The following is a 21,254-nucleotide window of genomic DNA, read 5'->3' on the forward strand; positions in this document are numbered from 1 at the left end:
TTCTACTTTTACAAGCTTTACTCCTCTCTGTGCACTCAATGCCCATTTAATTGGAAATACCACTGCTTTGCTTTGGCTTAACCTATTTAACATCTGTTTGTATGTCATGTCAAACCTTATTTCTTTCACTGCCCTTTCCACAAGGCCTTTTGTGTGATTGTTGGTGTTGACGTCTGCTGGCCTGATTCCTGCTCCTTAACTCGGCTGAGCTGTTAACCACTATTTACAGGAAGTTGAGCCTCAGCAAGCATGGGGGGTATCACCTCCTCATTGCTGCACTTTTGTACAGTCGCACATGAAAACCTTACAGTAGTAATGAAGGCCCCTGAGAGAGCACAAGCAGAGACCACTGAGAAGCTTCCCACAGCCCTTGGCTTTCTCACACTAGACTGAAAACAGGGTTGGTCTGAGGGTCATGCACTGCAGAGATCCTGTGAGATACAGAATAGGATGAGAACAAACGTGCTCACATTAAATATGAAGTGGAAACTTGGCCTATATTTTTGACAGTGTGATAATGAGCATGTTTCTTCTGGGGTGGTTCTTGACAATAGCGGTTTTCATCATCAGTGTAAGGCTATTATAAAGTGATAACTGCGATACAGTTAAAATAGATGTTGCCTTAAAATTACATCTTGCTGCGCTCATTAATGCTTTGTCCTGTAGCACTAAATGATCATTTAAGTGAAAGAAAGTTTATCTAGAAATTATTTACATCACAGTCACTTCCTTAAAATAACAACCAAACAAATTACTGTTATTGTACGTATCTGACATGTAGCATCTGGGTTACTGCAGAAGGCATTGTGCCTTTTTTAAGCTGCCTCAGGGTAACAGTTTTTTTCATATTTCCAGTTTGTATTAAACAAAACATGAGGAAGTTAAACTTGTCATCTTCACTTCTTGTGTTCTTGTCACTAGCTACTGACACTGCGGTAAGAATGAGAATCGTAGCTAGATAAGACCTGGACAGCTTCTTTAAATTTCTTTTACAGATAATAAATGACGTCTTTGTCAATTGGTCAGTTCTGAGAACTTGTAGGTGTAGCAATAAATAAGAAGTGTTACTCATATTTGTAGGGTTTGGTTTCTTCTGGTAGCTTGCCCATAAACTTGCATGAGTAATGTAAGATTGTGTGAAGCCACTCACTTGCCATTTGTTTATTTTACTACCTCTGGCAAGAGACAAATAAGTTGTTTCTTTCTTTGTTTCTTTGCATAAGCCCATCAAAGTTGTTCCTTTGATCTAATTTATATGTAACTAATTGCATTTTTAATTCTGAGAATCTCAGATATGATAACATACACACTTAAGTGTGTAAGTTTTACCCTTCCAGCTGGCATGTGTGTGCCTACAAATTCCAGATGTAATTGAACTTTTCTCTGTTTTGAGAAGAATTTGATATTTTGCTTGAATTGGTCATCACTTAAATTTAGATTTTTGATATTTTATTTTGAAATAGCTTTATCCCGTATGTGCAGAGTGAAAATTTTACAAGAACTCTGTATTTTTGAGAGACAACTGGTTGTGAGGTTTGGCAGCCATGATGGGTAACGGTTAAACTGTGGTGGAAAAGCCTGGCCTATTGACTATCATTGTTGGTGGAGGCCTGAGAGCACCTATGCCACACCACCAGCACATCACCTTAACCACTCACATGCAGAGCCCAGCTGTAAAAATAGATAGGAAAGATTGCCCTAGATATGCTCACACATCCACATACACACATGTAAGACGTAAGATTCACACACGTTCAGGTGTTGATGCGTGGCCTTTGTGGGGACAACCTCACTTACACAGGGAAGAGATATGAGCCGAAGAGATATGAAACCACAAATAGTACATTTAACTGACATTGAGCGAACATCCAGTGAAATGCCTTTTGTTCAGAGGTGCCATTGTTTACAATTTCACCTTTCTTTTACCTTCATCTGGTGGTTAAACTGCAGTGGGTGCTTGTCTCCACCAGGTGGCATTAGATTCATGAAGAAGGGAGAATGGTGGAAGTCTTTTAAATAAATAATGCATAACACTAATCCTACTCCCAACCCCAATGTTAAAGCTTATTTGGAATAAAATCCGGCATATGAAAAATACTTATACATACATTAGTGTTTACTTCACTAATTTACTGCACATACTGTAAGTTCCTCGGAATATAAGCATTTGTCTTTTTGTTTCTTTTTGAGACCATATGAATAAAAAACTGCTGTCATTTTTTAAATTTTGGTTCAGTATATGATTTTAAAATGAAAGTACATAAATGATTAATTTTGTACTACATGCTATTGTTATATTCAAATAAAATTGCAGAAATGACTTATAGTCACGTATGTATAAGATATTTCATGTCTGTGGACGCACACTGTTAATGTTAGTGCATGGGCAGGGTTTATTTAAGGTCTATTTAATTTATATTGCGTACATTTTTACATATTTTAATCGGATTTAATTTCCATATAGGATAATAATAATCATTTAGATAATTTAGATTACTGTAAACATACAGAGATTGTATGAGAAACAAAATGGTGTTGGCCATGCACGCCCAGTCTGATCGTGTTACTGCTTTCACATTCCTGTAAACTAATACTCCCACAGTTGCTATGGTGCAAAAACACCATTATTATACTGCCACAGAGACTTTCTAGGACACTAAAGTTATTTAGGTTAGATAAAAAATTCATCCAGTTTGTAAGTGTAGAGTCTTTCTGGATGTGGTTTTTGGTAGTTTACTCCCAAATACTAAAAACGTTTCTGTTTTTACAGTTTAATAACTGCAAAGAATTAAATAAACTAAGCAGTGATTTGATATGCTTATACTCTACTGGCTTAGGTGCTCTTCCTCCACTCCTCTTTCTCTCCTCAGGTAAGGTGCATGGGGAGTACAGTCTCTGACACCAGAACCTTCACCTGGGAGAAAGAGAAAGGCGGGGCCGAGAACATGTCAAGGAAAAAGAGAAACGAGGGGGATGGTCGAAACAGGTGTGTGTTATTAAAAGCAGCCGAGAATGGTTATGAAAACAACCGTGTTAATCTCTAGCTGTGGTCGGTGAAGCTTCGTGATTGATGGCTCAGCTATGTCACCTGGTTGCAAGATCTATACAGTGCTCCAGAACAGTACTGGCAAGCAGTGCAGGTAAATGCATGACTCTTTCTGAATTGTGTCGGTTATTTCTACGCTGCTACTTATGATTAGTTTCAGCAACAAAGTTATTATTAACAGCTTTACAAACATAAATCATCAATAATCAAAACAGACTAGTGTCCTCTCTGACTTTACTCTGTGTTTATTCATTTGTTGACAGATGTGGTCTGGACACTAATTAAGTAACAGGTAAAATATATTGTGACTGTCACTAATAACTTTTCTCATGCAGATTTATTTGCTATGACTTTGTTTTTGAATTCTCACAGCTTTGATGCAGATGGTCGGAGCCGAGCAGTCTCAGTTCTCTCTCATCAGGATTGCTCGCACAGCTTCCAGCAGAGATTCATCCAGAGGAGTTGGTCCATTTCTCAGTATTTCATCATATAGAAAACAAGCCCAGAGTTGCCTTAAATTCACCTTTGTATTTTGTTTGTGTTATGAAGTGGTTAATAGACGCTGGCTAAGGTTTGTGCAGCTACGACTGGCAGCTGAGTCTGTGTAGATCAGCAATGATTTATAGCCTTTTGCCTGCTATGATATACGTTATCATGGTAACACGGCTTAATGAGTTACAAGACAGATAAATGTATATTAGAAGTAGAAAAGCAGTTCTTTCACTGAGTCTTCTCTCTCATGTAGCATAACAGAAGTCTACAAACGTCCTAACCCACCCAACATCATGGCCAAGGAAAATGTGGAAACTGGTATGTCACCTTTGATCTCCATCCTGTATTTTCCTTTTACTTCACCTGCTGACCATTCTATCTTTATTTCACTGTACTCACTGAGATTTATCCAGACGGGAGTGAATAGTGTTTTTGATTTAAAATGAAATATAATTTACATCCATTAACACAAAATTTCAATGTTGTATCTTGCAGACTGAAATTTTCTCCTGTCGGGGATCATGTGTCTTGATGCTATTAGAAAGGGGCAGATATAAGAATCCCTCTGAGATATGGTTAACAGCAGTACACTACATACACTTGCATATTAATAATACACTCACAGAAACACACACACACACACGCACGCGCACACACACACATCCATCTGTTGCCTGCAGATGAAAATGATACGTTAAATCACTGTGCAAATGCAGCTGGACTAACAGCCTGACTAACGTGTGTCTGACAGGCCTTTCATGGGAGGTGAGGGCAAACAGCCGCCACTACCACAAACACAAACAGAAGAAATCCTTTTTGTGCTTCCGCTGGGGCCGATACGCTGTGAGTCCGTCCTACATCAGCTTCCTTCCTTCAACATGGTACCTTAACACCTGTTGGCATGCTGATGCCTTGAGAAACAGGTTGATGTGTTGATACGTATGCTTACTTTATGCCTCTCTCTCTCTCTCTCTCTCTCACTCTGTGTTGCTCTTCTTGTTGGTTGTCAGGACAATAAGGTGCGCAGCTTCAAGTACTCCCCCCTGACTTTTCTGCCCCTGACGCTGTTTGAACAGTTCCAGCGAGTGGCCAATCTCTACTTCCTTCTCATGATGGTGTTGCAGGTCAGATGAAGGCTCTGTTGTTCTTCCTCACTCTGTCTATTCATGTTTTGTTATCTCAAGTTAGCTATTTTCAAATAAGCGGTAGAATAATCAAATAACTCAAATTACCGGAAGAGCAAAACAAAGTAGTGCGCAATCGGGATTGTAAGAGAAAATATGATTTTCTCTGACTTTACAGACAGTCTGAAATCGTAGGAATAATGCCTTCCATGTTCCTTTCACATATCTTGTTCTTTTAGATTGACCTTATATCATGATGTGATACAGGTTATAATAATGATTCTGCTCTCCAGTGCAAGGAGACATCATAAAAAATACAATGAGACCAGATCAGCACAACCAGAACATAAAAAGCACACTTACATAGGTAACAACAACCAACAAGAAAAAATAGAATAAAATATGCTGGTAACACGACAGAGCAGTATAATGTGAACAAATAAGTGTAGTGGTCAGTCAAGAACAGTCTATAAAAATGTTTTTTAGGGCCTGATTTAAAAGACACTGAGACAGTGTCAGCAGACCAAAAACTAACTGGCAGGCTGTTCCTGAGCAGAGGTGCCAGTACAACAAGAGCTCGATCACGTTGACGACATTAACCTAGAGTCTAACTCAGCAATGAGTGGAAAAAAATGGATTATAAAATAAACTAATATCATGCAAGCTACTTGTGCTGTAATCTGCTAGGATAACAATAATGCAGTAAATATTTTTGTCTGCATGCAAAGACAAGTAAAGGTTGCTTATCCACCTCTTGAACTTTTTTATGGTACCAGAGTTGCCGCCCCAGGGCGTCTTCTTAAAGTAAAAATGTTCTTAACCAATGAAATTTGTTCCACTGGATGGATTTGACACTTTGCTGTTTAACCCTGACATCATGAATCCCTCTGCTAAGAGATCATATTAGCATACATTACATTTGTTTTGTGAAGTCTGTAAAAATAATCTTACATCTTTCTTAAATTGAATTAATTTTATAATCTTTTTCTATAGCTTTAAGCTGTTTAGTTTGTTTATTATAGTTATTATTACTTGTAGAGACACTGTGTGGGTATGGTGTACACAATGTGTGTGATTACATTTCCCTTTCCTTCTGTGTGTATCCATGCTTACATGTTGTTTCCAGTGTGTCCCTGCCATTTCAGCCATACCCTGGTACATCACTATAATCCCGCTGCTCATGGTGCTCTCTGTGAGAGGGGTGAAAGACCTCGTCAACGACATGGTGAGACCGCCACTAACTCCCTCGTGCCCCCTTTGTCAGGCAGGGGGAGTCTGGGAGGGGGAATATCCCTCAGCGATGAATGCACATGCTTCCACATAAATGCATGATCTAAAACACAAATATACGACCGGCCTCACGCATGCATTTATGCACCTGGCACTTAAGCATGTATGCACTCTTTCTCTCCTTCGTTGTCCTCATTGACTCCTTGTCCTCTCTTCATTGACAGAACCAGTCATCCCAGTAGCATTAATTTTCTCTCCTATCATTAAAGCTTTTCCTTTTAAATGCAGGCGTGATGTTTTGCATGGAGAATTCTCTGGTTAAGTGCATCACTGAGTTACGGTCGTTAACAGCTCTGGGTGAAACGCTTGCTTGACCCCTCTCTATTGACTAATCATTTAGTGGAGGGTGTAAATCTCCCAGCTGGTGTCACTGTAGAGCCCCGGTAATGGCGTTTCTCCTTTCTCCTCTCTCCTGTTCAACCTTTCATGGCCACCCTCACTCCCTCTCACACGCTCCCTGTCCATCACTCTTTTCCTCCATCCTTGTCACGCTTCTCAATCTGTCTCTTTCTCTCTCTTCTCTCATTCTCTTTTACGGTGTGTCTTTCTCACTCTCTCTCTCTCTCTCAATCTCGGGTTCAGGCAAGGAGACGCAGTGACTCTGAGATTAACTCCCGACCCTGTGACGTACTCATCTCCCAGAGGTGAGGACAAAGACAGTGGGTTATTCTCTCAGGACTCAGTGCAGGTCCTGTTTGAAACAGCCCTCTAATGAAGCTCTAATGAAGTGTGAATGAGTGAATCCTGAGATGGTCCCTTCGTGCATTAGAGCAGGGCAAAGGAGAGGAAAAGAAGAGTATTCTTCGCACCTTTTGGAGGAACTGCCACTCTTGATGACATCGTCTCATATCTTCAGATGTAGTCCTACTTCAGCTTGTTTCTGAGAATCTTCATTTCCGATGTCATGTTTTCTCCTGTGGACTAATAGACAACCACAAAGAAGAATTTGTACACTTACAGGCAATGTGTTGTAATTGCATGAGAAATGGAGTCAAGAAAAATTAATAGTGCATTGTTTTTTTTGTTTTTGTAGCATTAACAGATATAATTTTAATTGAGGGCCCCACCAGACATGTCTTTAAAATATACACTACAGGTATATTCACATAGATAATCAAAGAGTTTACTCCTGTATTTACAGACATTCCTGATGAAATCAACCTTTTCACTGCCTCACATTTAGAACTTTCTTGAGATGTAGTATAGGCATGAAGTGTGTGTAGTGTTTGTTCATTACTGATTAAATAATAATTTGGGGAAATTTTAGTCCCACGTTTTGAATTTTGGTTGTGCGGCTATTTTTTTCAATCTCTGTGTCATGTTTATATATGAAATTTAGTAAGTTGTTACATTTGATCAACTACAAATCATATGAGGTGCTTGTAGGCTAGTAATCCATATTTGCGAGAAGAAAATTTAACTTTTACTTATTAAATGTGTTTACTGCTCATGTGCTCTGTGTCTCAGTTTCAACGGGGCACAGTGGAAGGACCTGTGTGTGGGAGACGTACTACGGATCCACAAAGACCAAGTCATCCCTGTGAGATACACCATTTATACACATAAAAAAACAACACAGCAAAGTTGTTTTGAAGAAAACAAAGTGTCTGATTAATCATTGATGTGCAAGTAGAATACGATTGCATTAACTACTTGCTAGACTACACTATAAGGTAGCATGTGTATAAAGAAGAACATTTCAACATGCAGGAGTTGAAAGATAAATGCTCTGTAGCTCTATTTGTATTCCCAGTAACTTTCCACTCAACCTTCTCTCTCTGTTATTTTCTCACAGGCGGATCTTCTCCTCCTGTGCAGTTCAGAGCCTCACAGTTTGTGTTATGTGGAGACAGCGGACATCGATGGGTGAGAATCACAGTTAACGTAATCACTATGTTTTTATATATAATTACATAATTATAATCACTCATTCTGATACCTTATTCTTCATTCATCATCTGATTCATTGTATAATCATAAACAGCATATATGATTGGATGTATTAGCTTCGTGAGGATTATACGTATAGTAGTAGTAGTAGTGGATTTTTCCTGTCGTTTCTGCACACAGAGAGACCAACCTCAAGTATCGGCAGGCTCTCGGTGTTACACATGCTGAGCTGACCTCTCACCCCTCAGAGGAGACCCTCGCTGCCTTTGATGGTTGTGATTTCTATTCAGAAAGCAGATTCCAAAATGTGTTCATTTTCAAATAGAGTAAAAAGTAAATGTAACCTCTCATTTTACAGGTGTTGTGCTCTGTGAGGAACCCAACAATCGCCTGTACACCTTCAGAGGCCAGCTGCACTGGAGAGGAGAGAGTCATCTGCTGGACAACGAGCACATCCTCCTGAGGGGAACAGTCCTACGCAACACAGAGTTTGCTTATGGCTTGACCTTATACACTGGTACATGTAGAACAATGTATTGAGTTTCAAAGAGGGGATATCATCACAGATTTCTCTGGAATTCCTGTGCTTGAGAAATTATGCTAGGATGCTACAGTTGTTGTTCATAAAATGGTTATGAGCCACCCTCAATCTGCCCTGTTGAGTTTAATACTTAGACACTGATGCAAAGAGGATGAAGAGAAGCAGGGATATATGGCACAACGTGTACGATAAAAGTGATAAGATTATTGCAAAATGTTTTGTTTCCAGGCCACCTATCCTCTTTCACCCTCTACTGTGGCCTCCACTAGCTTCAATGACAAATTTTATTATGTGGAATACATTATACTGCTAATTATGGACAGTACTTAACTCCTGCAGGAGTGGGTCTGTTAACGTCTGGCAGATTACAGGCTCCTCCTGTCTTTTAAGTGATCATTGATCGGATATTACTGAACCTGGCAGAGGTGTCATGGATCTCACTGTTATGACCCTTTCAGTTCTGGTGAAGCAGATCAATAGATCAAATTCTTCCAGAGATGGGTTTTATACCATCCATCAGAGAATGTCTATTGGTATGATCCCAGTTGAGCTTGATTATAACTCTTAACCCTCCTTACACACACTTGACATAGCCTGCTTTAAATTAAGTACTACCAAGGTTGACATATTATTGTCGTTGTAGGACTAAGTTGGAATCAGTTTTCTGTGCTTGGACAGTTTGGAGATATGACAGACATTCTCAGTTTTGTCATTTTTACACATTCAACTCAATGTCTTTCAGAAGTCGATCTGAGAGTGAGACAACACCACTGGAAAACATAGTGTGATACTTTATTGATCCCTGCAAGGGAAATTCTCTCTCCCCCCCCCCCCCCCCCCCCCCCCCCCCCGACCTCTCAGCATCGGGGTCAGACACCCCCGGAGCTGGTAGGGCTTCAGCATCTTGCTCAAGGGCACATCAGCAGATGCTCGCTGACACGAGGGCTCGAACTCTCACCCTCTGGCTGCACGATGGCCTCCCGACTTGCTCGGCCAGGCCACTGCAGCAACAGCATCTAATAGCAGTCTGTTCTGTACCAGGCGTGGACACTAAGATCCTGAGGAACTGCGGGAAACTGAGAGTGAAGACGACGCGAACGGAAAAAGTTTTCAACAGAGTGGTGATCGGGGTGAGTGGATAAAGGCCAGGGGGATGACAACCATGAGGCATTGAGTGGAGTTACTATAAACTGTGTTTGTCTATATTTTGGATCTCCAGATAGTCCTGTCCGTGCTGCTGACAGCTCTGCTTCTTGCCATCGGCAGCGGCGTGTTTTCGAGTCAGGTCATGAGCCAGACAGAGGTTCTGTCTGCTCTTGTGGTTAACGGCAATCCAGTCTACACCGGGTTCCTCATCTTCTGGAGCTACATCATCTTGCTCAGCCCGGCCATGCCAATAGCCCTCTACATCTCGTTAGTCGCATCTGCAATACTGCATTCTCCGATATACATGTGTTCAGCACACTTGTGTTCGTGTGTATACTGTTTTACTCTGTATGTGCCGTCCATGGCTGTGTGTCCACAGGTTTGAGGTGATCCACACGATCCATAGCCTGTTTATTGGCTGGGATATAGAGATGTATTGGCAGCAGGCAGACAGACCGGCCCAGGCCAGGAATACCTCATTGACTGAGGAGCTTGGCCAAGTGGGATACCTGCTGAGTGACAAAACTGGGACACTAACTCAGAACCGTTTGCTCTTCAGACAGTGCTGCATCGCTGGGGAGATCTATGGTAACATCTCACATTAATAAAATGAATTGGTCTCATGATTTTCCACTCAGTAAATTACTACTCTATTATACAAAGTAGTTTTCTATCTGATATTTTAATTTTCCTGCTTAGAAAAAAACACCAAACCATAGCGGGCACAAAAACAAAATATCTATCTGGCTTCATGTGGAACATGTAGCTGGAAATTAAACCACTCAGACTTTTAAACAACCTCACCATCTAATAAGAAATAAAATCACCTTCCTCTCCTGTTTCTCCTGCTCTTTTACTTTACCTAAGCATCCAGCTTCAACAAGATGTACATCAAGTTGTGAATGCAACATGCTCTCAAAATGCCTATTTACAGGACGTCAAGCAACTTTGATTATAGCTATGTAGCTATGTCAGGAAAAAGCTATGGTTCACTATAAAGTTAAGACAGATAACAGAAACCTTACCTTTCCTGTTCTGTAAAAATCTTCAAATTAGAAAATCATGAACAGGCCATAATTAGTCAGATGAGCTTGCTCAATTCAATAGAAAAAATTACTGGTTTTTTTTTTTAAATACTGTAGATTGAACTCCTGACTGGTGGAAGAATTAGCAAAACAAAGGGATGGAAGTTGAACACTTTTCTCCTTTGGTAAATAAAATAGACCATTCATTGTGATTATAAGAAAAGTTTTGCAAGCAATACACAAGTGGTGGCAATGAGACACGTTTTCATATTCTTGTTCACCCAAGAGTGTCCAGTTTGTTCGTCCAGTTTGTCTCCAAGAATGTGTGAGGTTAAAAGATTGTATCCTGTCTAATCACCACGGTATTTTGTGAAATTTATTAAACAGGGTTTGATAATGAGCAGTGAGCAAAGTTTCCTCACCGGCTTACAGTGGAACAAAGATCACTCTGGGGAAGCGACATGACATAAACTCATTCCTCAAGAGAGCGACAACAAGAGACGCTTAACATGCTCATATTCAACAGCCATGAGTCCGTCTACTAAATATTTAACACCAGCTCTGCCCACAGAAGACAAACTGTAATTGAAACCTTGTCAGAGTCACATCAACCATATGTTGTATGTCTGAGCCATTTCCTGCTTCAGACCCCCATGTCTTTCTTTCTTTCTTTCTTTCTTTCTTTCTTTCTTTCTTTCTTTCTTTTTCAATGCTTTTTGCAACTCATTAAGTATAATATGTTTCTACTTTCACAGGTGATGCATCAGTCAGGGCAGAGGACGTGGAGGTAGCATATTATTAATCTTTGTATCATCTCTACATGACTGTTTTTACATCAGAATTTCTGCTGTAACATTGTATAATGTCAATGCACAGTAACATGTAGTGTGCCATCTTTTTCCCTCTGTGCGTGCAGCCCATGGACTTAAGCTGGAATATGTTCTCCTGCGGTGGTCTGTTCATGTCGGCTCCCAGCCTGGTGGAGAAACTCAGAGGACAGCAGTGTCCGTTCAGCAGACATTTCCTCAGAGCACTCTCTTTGTGTCACACTGTCATGGCAGAGTGGAAGGAAGGTGAGCTTTTGTATATGTGTGTGTTTGTGATTTAGATCAAGATACGTGAGCTGTCGTCCCCCACCTGATAAAATAGTTAAACCTCAGTCAAGAGCTGACCGCACTGGTCTGATATTTGATGAAATCATGATGTGTGATTCTTATTTCTGTTGTGTTTTTGTATTACACTGACTGACCTGATGGGTGTGCTACAATTAATAGATAATTCACTTTAATCTCAGACACCACTTGTCCAGTGTTAAAAAAATTTGAAAGGAAGATGTATTTTGTCACAGTTATCTTTCTACCACTAAGCTTCTGGTCTGATTCTGCTGTAATAAAACACACGGATAAGGCTAGTGACTGGCATAATGGACCATTTGTGAATGACAACATGTTTATTTCCAACTTGTGTGCTGATCCCATTCCTCCAGAGGCTCCAGTTTACCAGGCTGCATCCCCAGATGAGGAGGCTCTTGTTGGTGCAGCCAGGGAGCTGGGCTGGGTCTTCCTGACAAGGACAAGAGACTTCATCATCGTCTCTGAGCTGGGTGTTACGCGACAATATCAGCTACTGGCACTGCTTGACTTTACCAGCAAGAGGAGACGCATGTCTGTATTGGGTGAGAGTGGCCCTCTAAGTACACACTAACAAAATGTCTTCCACCTTTCAACCTCTGTTATAATTACACATATAAGTTATCCCCTGTCACCATCTTTTCTGGATAAATTTATGTGTATCGGTTTTGTGTTGTTTTCCAGTTCGGGAGCCAGAGGGTGGGTTAAAGCTGTACTGTAAAGGGGCGGACATAGTGATCCTGGAGAGACTGCAGAGGGACTGTGCATATCAGGAAAGGACAGAAAGATCCCTTGAGGTGAAGCAAAGTTTCTATTGAACCAGTAGCGTGTGCTGCACAGTACACCTACTGAGCCTACAATTTATATGTCATATATTATGCATTACTATATTATATGTCAGGATATTTTGGTTTCCAATTCAGTATTAAAGAGTTCAAAATGACACATTATGTGAAACTCCAGTTTTACTAATTGCAGTGCCCGGCCAAGAAATGATCCTGCACATAACAGTGCAGTGATGCAGTGCAGTGAGCTTTAGAGATGCTGGTAGGAGCAGGATTTTGTTACCTTTGGACATGTTAGCTGGTTCCCCCTGTTTCCAGTCATTATGCTGAGCTAAGCTGAGGGGCTGCTGGCTGTAGCTTCACATATAGTCATGTTTCCAAAATGTTGACTATTCCTTTAAGAGCAGTAAAACAGAGGTGCACAGTTATGGGTTAAACACCATAAAATAATTTGTAGTTTCTTCTTCTTGATCATGTGTGTGAGTCAAATTGGACCTACAATATCTTCTGTCATTTGTTATCAACCGTCTTATCATATTTTGGCTGGACTGCAACAAAACTGTTTGATCCCTCATGTGTGTGTAATGTGTGAGAGACAAAACAGGAAAGATATGTCCTTGCTTCTAACTTTCCCTCTGAGTGATAATTATATGGGTAAATATAGCCAAAATCACAGCACAGTTTGTGTCTTTAACTTATGTGTTTGGTGATTTTGTCAGACGACATCGCTGTTATAAAATCAGGAAATGGGTTGGAAGTTAACATGTAGTCTTAATGGGCTGCGTTACAGTCACCATTTCAAACCTGCTCTGTTGTCTGACAACAGAAACAGAAAAACATGTAACTGACAACAGCTTTGTAGGAAATTTGGCTGTATCAAAATACTGTATATGTGAGCCTGGAGAGAAGCAAACAGATAAAGAGCTGAAACCTGCTGACACTAGGCAAAATGCAAATAGGCCACAACTATGTCAGTTGTTTACAGTGGTTCCACAACTGTTTTTACTACATCCTCAATTTGAGGGTTTGAGAGTCATTAAAGATCCAGTAAAAGAAAGGATCAGGCCAGTCATCTCAGGTTTAGTCCTACTGAGACTAGTAGTTTGTCTCATGTTTTCTCTGTCGATCCTTCAATTCTTCCTGAAAGATCACTCAGTAAATAATGTGCAACCTATCAAATAACGTGTTAACTTATCTTCTGTCAGCTGTTTGCTCAGGCTTGTCTGAGGACTTTGTGTGTTGCGGTTCGATCTGTCCCTGAGGCATCATGGGAGCAGTGGAGTAAAACTCTGGCCCAGTCTGCTGCCATGGCGACCTGTGACCGTGATGCACTGCTGGAAACGTTATATGACCAGATGGAGAGAGAGCTGCAGGTGGGCTTTTCTTTTATGTTTATTGTCAATCCTTCATTTAGAATGGTATAGCAGATCACTGAAAACACACACATGACCAGCACAGAAAACCCTTTTAAATCAAGCTTGTGCTTAAGGATTTCTGCACTGTGTTTCCCTGAATTAAGTTTTATACGTGTTGAGCCAGAATAGTTCTTTGAAGAAAATTGAATCCCTGTTTGCCTGAGACTTAAGGTAATACGATATGTTTTTTTCATGCTATGAGGTTGAATATCACCCATATCGTCTCTTTGTTGTATTCGTGCTTCTATGTAATAAAGCTGATATCCTGTAGGAAAGGTAAAAATGCTTACTTTCATGTTTTGTAGCTTCTGGGGGTGACGGCTATAGAGGACAGGCTTCAGGAGGGCGTTCCTGAGACTATTTCTCTGCTTCAACAGGCTGGGCTTAAAGTATGGGTACTGACTGGGGACAAAAAAGGTATTGTGACATACTGTAGCAGGAAGGGGGAATGGCACCATTTTGAATGCTGAGCTGTAGCTACATGAAAACAAAGTCTCACTATGGTTTAAGTCTTTGCTTCTCTCTTCTCTGCTCCACTTTCCTTCACCCTTATAGAGACTGCAGTGAATATTGGATATTCTTGCAAACTACTGGATCCTGATACCAGATTACTGGAATGGCAGGAGCTGAGGTTAGCAATGATAAAAAAAATAATAAAAAAAAATACACAAGCACACACATGCACACACTCACACCATCTCATTGATCTTTGTGTGTTTGCCCCTGCAGACAGATACTCCAGGCCCCAGACCCAGGGGTCAGTTTCTTCAAGGCCAGACAGACAGAGCTGTGGGCGGTAGACATGGAGACGGCTAGAGCAAAGACTGCTGTGGTCCTCACTGGACCTGAGCTGGTAAACTCCGGACTTTACAGTAAATAGGTTGCTTATTAAGTTTTTAAATGGTCAAATAGCTGTCATCATGTACTTTGCAAATGACTCATGAAAAGTTGTATTGTTTATATCAGAGGTCATTTGAAAGCAGAAATACAAGCCTCTACTACTGTTTACATTGTAATAGGGTACTGACATAAAAAATAAGATTTTAGGCATCAGTTTTTCTCTAAAAATATACTCTGGCATAAGATGCCTCAAAGACCCTGATGGCCTCCTCCTGTATATGAACATAAGAGTTTCTGCCCAAGTTACAACAGTTTTGGTGTTTTCACATATGTCTGTCTGTGCCTCTTTCTCTGTGCTCACTGATTTGATTTGCTGTGATGTAACATACCACCATGCACCAATTGGTATTTAGCAACTTTTAATCGAAATCTGATGACATTTGTGTCATCACAGTCAGTCACTGTCAGACAGATCTGATACAGCCACACACAGAACAAATAAAGACAAGTTTTTGAGTGTTGAACTTTTTCCAACCTGTGGCTTTTTGCATATCTAGTCATGAATGTTTGAGGTTATGGTGACATTTTTTTAGGGGCTTTAGAAAATGATTACTACTGTGAGATGTCAAAGCCACCTCAAAACAGAGACCATCTTGAACCCAAAAGCAAAGTTGGCAACTCCTCTAAATGTCCATTAAAGTTTTAAAAGGTAATTTCATACAAATATATCCTAAACTGAGCTGCTCGATGATGATGTTTGTACCCCAGGAAGAGTTTGATCAGAGACCAGAATGGGGCGCCACGTTCATGAGCCTGGCAGAGCAGTGTCAGTCGGTGCTGTGCTGCCGTGTAACACCCGGACAGAAGGCTGACATCGTCACGTTGGTCAGAAAGCACACCAGCTCAGTCACCATGTCCATCGGGGACGGTGCCAATGATGTAAACATGATCAAGAGTAAGTCAGGCGACAAGGAAAGATGACAGAGAAAATGTGTGTTTGTAGCTCTAAACTGTAGACTGTGTCTGTGTTCATGTTTTTTACATTTCTCTTCCTCTTTTTCGATCCCTGTCTTTTCTTGCTGTCATCCACCAGCGGCACATGTTGGTGTTGGAGTGGCAGGAGTGGAAGGAGGTCAGGCAGTGCAGAATGCAGACTTTGCATTGTCCCAGTTCAGGTTTCTGCAGAGGCTGCTACTGATCCACGGGCGCTGGTCATACAGGCGCATTTCCCTCTTTCTGCGCTACTTCCTGTTTAAGACCTGTGGCTTTGCTCTGGTGCACATATGGTTTAGTTTCTTCAATGGCTTCAGTGCTCAGGTTAGCCACATGTGAATTAAATTCAATGACATGAAGCCTTAAAGTCACATAATGAATTGAAGTTGAACATGGAGAAAACATCTTGCATTTATTCCAGTCTGTTTCTCTCTTTCAGTCTATGTATGAGACATGGTTCATCGCTTTCTACACAGTCTTCTACACAGCGTCCCCTGTTATTTGTTTTGCCTTCTTTGAACAGGTGATACAGAGGTTTTTATTAACTGATTAATCAGATAAATATTTCTGTCATAACACTTCAGGCTGCCTCTTTGTGTGGTAGGATGTGTGTGCAGAAAGCAGCCTGAAGGGGCCGGAGCTGTACAAGTCTGGACAGAGACAGGAGCTCTCCAGCCCTCTGATGCTTTCCTTGTCGCTCCTGTATGCTGTCTACACTTCGCTCGTTCTCTTCTTCATCCCGTTAGGAGTTTTCTACAACACAGCTTTTGACCTCCAGACAATGGCAGTCACTGTCTCCATGGCCGCCACATTTATTGCCACAATTGAGGTCAGGATCACATTTCCTATTTAAAAAATCACAGATGATATCACGTCATTTTGGTTACAAGGAATATTTTAACATTTTAACTCTTTAAATGTAATAATGATACTGCCTTACTGATAATTAAATCTAATGTCATAATGTGATGTGATTTTGTTACATCATCTGTGGGCACATCTGTGCATTTGACAAAATGAAAAACAAAATAAGAGAAATCAAAATGATCATGTGCATATAAGTATTATCTGTGGAAAAAGTAAACATTGTTATTGTGACTCTACACTTTATCATTTAGAAATGATGAACTCTACTCTTTCAACCTGCAGCTGGAGTAACCAAAAATGAGACACATTATAATGACAATTTAAATTACTGAACAGTGTTCTGTCATACACTATCACAGCATGGTATAGTAATCAGAACAGTAAATAAAGGAGCGAACTAGCAGAGGTTGCTAATGTGGCCATTAAACTGTTCAGAAGACCAGTTTTGGAACAGAGGGTGAGGATGAAGGCTCCTTCTATAACAGAGGGAACGTCAAATCCCCTGTTCTTTTAATTTGGAGAGGCTAAATTCTGGTAGGTGCTACAAAATGCCTCTGGTAACAATATAGGTATAACATAACAAGTCATCTATCACACAGGCAGTTGGTTTGCTCAGTTCTTAGAGACTCAATCTTAATCTAATATTTACCTGAGTTGTGTTGGTCTGTTGGTTATTGCAATTGGCTGGAAACTGTTAAAAGGCTGCAGAGAGATTTGCCAATACAGAAAAGTCAACATGAATTGCGTTGTTACATTTTCTTTAATTTTACAATAAGAAGTTTGCATCTCCTTTAACATGAACAACATTTAACATTATTCATATAATCATATCTGAAACAAATGTGTTTTTAACCACTCCTGTACCCAAAGATACGTCCACATGTACCATGCTTTACAGTGTCGCTGTTTGTCTGTCAGATTATGCTGCTGACCAGATACTGGACGAAGTTCAATATCGCAGCTGTGTGTGTCTCTCTGCTGCTGTTCTTCATCTTTACAAGGATCACCCACAACAACCGCCTGTTTCAGAGATCACCCAGCGACTACAACTTTATTGGTACACTTCTCTACTTATTGCAGGCCTCCTGGCTGTGGCCATTTTAACATCCCATTACTGCAGGGACTGCTGGATTTGATTCAGATGGAGACAAACAATATCAAAAGAACAGATAACAACATACACCACAGCATGAAATGTCCATTTCAATGATTATTTAATGTGGTTTCTTTGAATTGAAGGATCTGCCGCTGTGCCTGTGAGCAGGTTTGATTGCTCTGTGTGTGTGCTTTTCGTCAGGCGTGTCTGATAAGGCCTTCATCGATCCAGTTGTGTGGCTCACAGCTCTGCTCACAGCCTGGACAGCCGTTTTGCCCTCAGTGACCACTCATGCCCTCAATGTCATCCTCACCGTCCATGACAAACACAAGGTGAGACAACTGCATGAAAAAAAACAGAAGAAAAATTCAATTGAGACAATAAGGGAAAGAGGTGCAGTACCAGTGGATGTTAGATATCCGTTGAAATGAAGATATTCTTACAGCCTTTCTCAGCCTTTTTCCAAACTACTGGAAACTTAGCTGTCTCCGAAACGAGCTGCAGCTGCCTTACTCAGGTGTTACCAATGGTTACATAATATTTTCAGTATTTTTCTCACTGATAATTCTTGGGTTGTGTACGTCTCACTGCTTTTCTGACTTCTTTGTTTGCTGCTGTAAGATGCTGTTGACATGTTTGGAAATGTAAATGTTTGACTTGAGGACCAGCTCAATATGACACTGAATTTAGATGCCATTTCATGTTATTTTGGATCTGTAAAAAGACTGAGATTGTGAACCAGGGCTTGTGAGGTTTTTTTTTCTGAGATGTTTTGAGTTTTTTTGCCTTACACCAAGTTACTGAGACATCATTTCCTTATGTATAAACATTTGTAATGTGTAAGTGCTCACTGATGTCACTCTCACCTGGCTGTGATGTAGGTCCACTGCGTGTCCCAGCAAACCGTGGAGCTGAGGTCAAAGTTCAGAAGAGGGACGTGTGTCCGCCGTTCCTCTTATGCCCTCTCTCAGGGAGCCGGGGCCGGACGTCTGATCACCTCTGGGACCTGCATCCGCAGCACAGCACTGCCGGTGGATGAGAAGGTGACTGCGAGTAATAACCCCCCTGACTTACAGGGCCAAATTCACATGAAGTACAATAATAAAAACCTGAATCGCACATGACGGAGTTTTTAATGGGAAAATGTGTGAATATATAGATCATTTCTGCAACACAGAATCAAAAAGGCAACTTGTTATATTTTCTGTATTTTTTCTGTTTTTGCATTTCTTAGTGGAGCCAGTACATTGTATGGCTACTATTTTCCAATTAAAGAAAATAATGTAATATACAAAATATATTATGTACCATAAATCTAGTTTATTACTTTTACATAGACAGTTTACCTCCGTATAAACATCTCTCCTCTTTGTTGTATAAGACTGTTGTGGTAAAAAATCAAATTTCTATCTGCTGGGGTCACAGGGGGATTCCCTTTAAAGATCAAACCAAACACAATAAACTGACAGCACCGCTTTGTTTTACAATTGTTTTATTTGTTAATTTATTTCAAAACACGCAATTTTACCCATATTATCCTTTTAAGTTTTTATTTTTCTGTAACAGTTATTACTCAGATTTTTTTCCTTCTCAAAAGTCTCAACTAGAGTGAAACTAAAAGTCCTCCACAGGCTCTCCGGCTTCTGCAGTGGGAGGAGGGAAAAGAGGTTTTCTGACCAGACGCCGTGAGTGGGTTTATCTCTCGTGTGGGTGTGGGTGGCGGTGTGTGAGCGTGTGTGTCAGATTATGTGTATGTTATATGTGTGTTTAAGTGCAATAGGTGGAATGTCCACATTGCCGGTGAATCACAGGACCCGTAGAGCAGCCCGGAGAGCTAAACATTGTCTTCTAGGTTTGGTAGCCAGATTGTCATACCTCTGATTTCATCTTTGGTTTCAGCGAACACTCTCAAAAGGCAGACTCACCCTCTCCAGCATGTGCCTGTGTCTGTTTGTGTGTCTGTCTGTCTGTCCGAGTGCAATATAAGCCACCATCTCCAGACGACTTTGTAAACTTAAGTACAATGTAAGAGTCTTTGCATTGATTGTGGCCCTTCCTTGGCTCTGGGGACAAAGACAGTCAAACATTGTAGAACAATGGAGCCATGAACGGGGAGGATCAGCTTGCAAACGTCAACATGGACTCCATTTTGATGTCAGTGGCAGTTTGGGGCGTTCATGTAAAGCAGTACGACATCAGTCTAGTGAAACATGGGCTGCTGTAGTGCTCCCCATTCCCAAGCCACTCTCGACTGTACCCTGAGTGACTGGGGTTTCTCTGCCTGCGCTGGGCTTATGGGAAGGTGGGGGGCAGGGGGGGGCAGGGGAAGGGGTCATGGAGGTTAAAATATGAGTGTCTAAAGGTCGAGGGGAAGTGTGGGGGTTGAGGGTTGTACACTCTGACCCAGCAGCAACGATTAAGATTGGGGGGGTCAGGTGTTTGCATAGTTCTCTGTGCAAAAGCCACCAACCGGAGCCATTTTTATTCCTCGCGGCTGGTTACATCATCATTAGATTAGCAGGAAATCATGGCAGGTGATGGGAAATATGGTCTTTGCACCACAGCTCTTTTTCTTTTTGGTACTCCTGCATTGCACTACGAGTGGCAGGAGGGTGAAAAGTGACAGGGGATGAGGAGGGAGTGAATTTAAAAGGTCTAATGAGTTTTATTTTCGGAGTGTCATGTATCACATCGAGCTTGAACTTTGCAGTCAGATCTGGCTGTGATGGAGTGGAAGATGGATGTGTCGGCGTGACGGGTGGCGGGGCGGGGCAGTCATTTGGCAGTCGGGCACTACAGCGCGTCACAATTCAGACAACCTCTTTTCCCTTGATTTTGTTCTAACATCCTGCTCTTCCTCCTTCCCACTGGCCTGCACCTCTCTCTACCTTTTTTCTTGTTTTGAAACTGATTGTCTTCTACCATCACAAAGACACTTGGTTCTGATTGATTAACAGGTAACAGAAGAGGGAGAGCACAGTGTGACTGGGGGTGTCTACATCAGCCCCACTGGCAACCTATTTGATCCCACAGTGAAACGACACACACACATGCTGTTTGACAGCAAACGCTGACGACATTTCTGGTGGGATGATCAGTTGCCAAGTGTTACTGTGGTTGGTTGGTCGGTCAGTCAGTAAGAAATGGTTTCAAATCTTCGCATGACAAATATTGCAACCCATAGTAAAGGAACATAAAAAAGAAAACACTTTGTCTTCCACGTAGGTACAAATGAACACACATACACAGATTGAAGAAAAGCATGTAGACAAACATACAGGTATATTCAAGGCCGCTCGGGCCTGTGTGTGTCCCTCTGATTAACTCCAAGTAAACAGCCTGTCTTTGGAAAAGCAAGACACACATTTCAGGACCCGAGTGAGGACCACAAGCTGAGGAATGAAGATTGAATGCTATTGATTGGGAGGAGAGGAGTTTGACCTCCCCCAGCACACACTGCCCCCTACTGTCTGGATTTATATACATCAAAGAAACATGGGGAAAGGGGAAGGGTTGCAACAACACATGCACACAACCAGTGAATCCAACAGTGACGGAAAATCTAAAAACAAGG

General features: G+C 41.2%; 1 protein-coding gene across 1 annotated transcript; it reads left to right on the forward strand.

Moving 5' to 3' along the window:
• Positions 1 to 3,306: 3,306 nt before the first annotated feature.
• atp8b3 (ATPase phospholipid transporting 8B3) lies at positions 3,307 to 19,167 on the forward strand. The gene is made up of 29 exons (XM_023407989.2): positions 3,307 to 3,338; positions 3,419 to 3,507; positions 3,792 to 3,856; positions 4,290 to 4,381; positions 4,549 to 4,662; positions 5,789 to 5,887; positions 6,535 to 6,596; positions 7,420 to 7,492; positions 7,748 to 7,818; positions 8,023 to 8,114; positions 8,201 to 8,359; positions 9,425 to 9,513; positions 9,603 to 9,796; positions 9,909 to 10,117; positions 11,310 to 11,341; positions 11,471 to 11,627; positions 12,041 to 12,229; positions 12,369 to 12,481; positions 13,675 to 13,842; positions 14,190 to 14,301; positions 14,440 to 14,515; positions 14,614 to 14,737; positions 15,493 to 15,679; positions 15,818 to 16,041; positions 16,157 to 16,240; positions 16,322 to 16,546; positions 17,503 to 17,641; positions 17,882 to 18,012; positions 18,562 to 19,167. Exons 3-29 carry the CDS (start codon positions 3,832 to 3,834, stop codon positions 18,802 to 18,804), a joined length of 3,483 nt encoding a protein of 1,160 aa, XP_023263757.1. The 5' UTR covers positions 3,307 to 3,338; positions 3,419 to 3,507; positions 3,792 to 3,831; the 3' UTR covers positions 18,805 to 19,167.
• The last annotated feature ends 2,087 nt before the right edge of the window (positions 19,168 to 21,254 follow it).

The sequence above is a fragment of the Seriola lalandi genome, unplaced genomic scaffold (genome assembly GCF_002814215.2).
Source record: "Seriola lalandi dorsalis isolate HSWRI2012SDOR001 ecotype SW California unplaced genomic scaffold, Sedor1 jcf7180002054353, whole genome shotgun sequence".
In the NCBI taxonomy this organism is placed as follows: domain Eukaryota; kingdom Metazoa; phylum Chordata; class Actinopteri; order Carangiformes; family Carangidae; genus Seriola; species Seriola lalandi.

Bases quoted from the DNA above. Each gene is read 5' to 3' on its own strand.
- atp8b3 (XM_023407989.2), top strand. From the start codon at position 3,832: ATGGCCAAGGAAAATGTGGAAACTG. The intron at 14,302-14,439 runs GTATTGTGACAT...TCACCCTTATAG, and splicing joins ACTGACTGGGGACAAAAAAG to AGACTGCAGTGAATATTGGA. The intron at 14,516-14,613 runs GTTAGCAATGAT...TTGCCCCTGCAG, and splicing joins CTGGAATGGCAGGAGCTGAG to ACAGATACTCCAGGCCCCAG.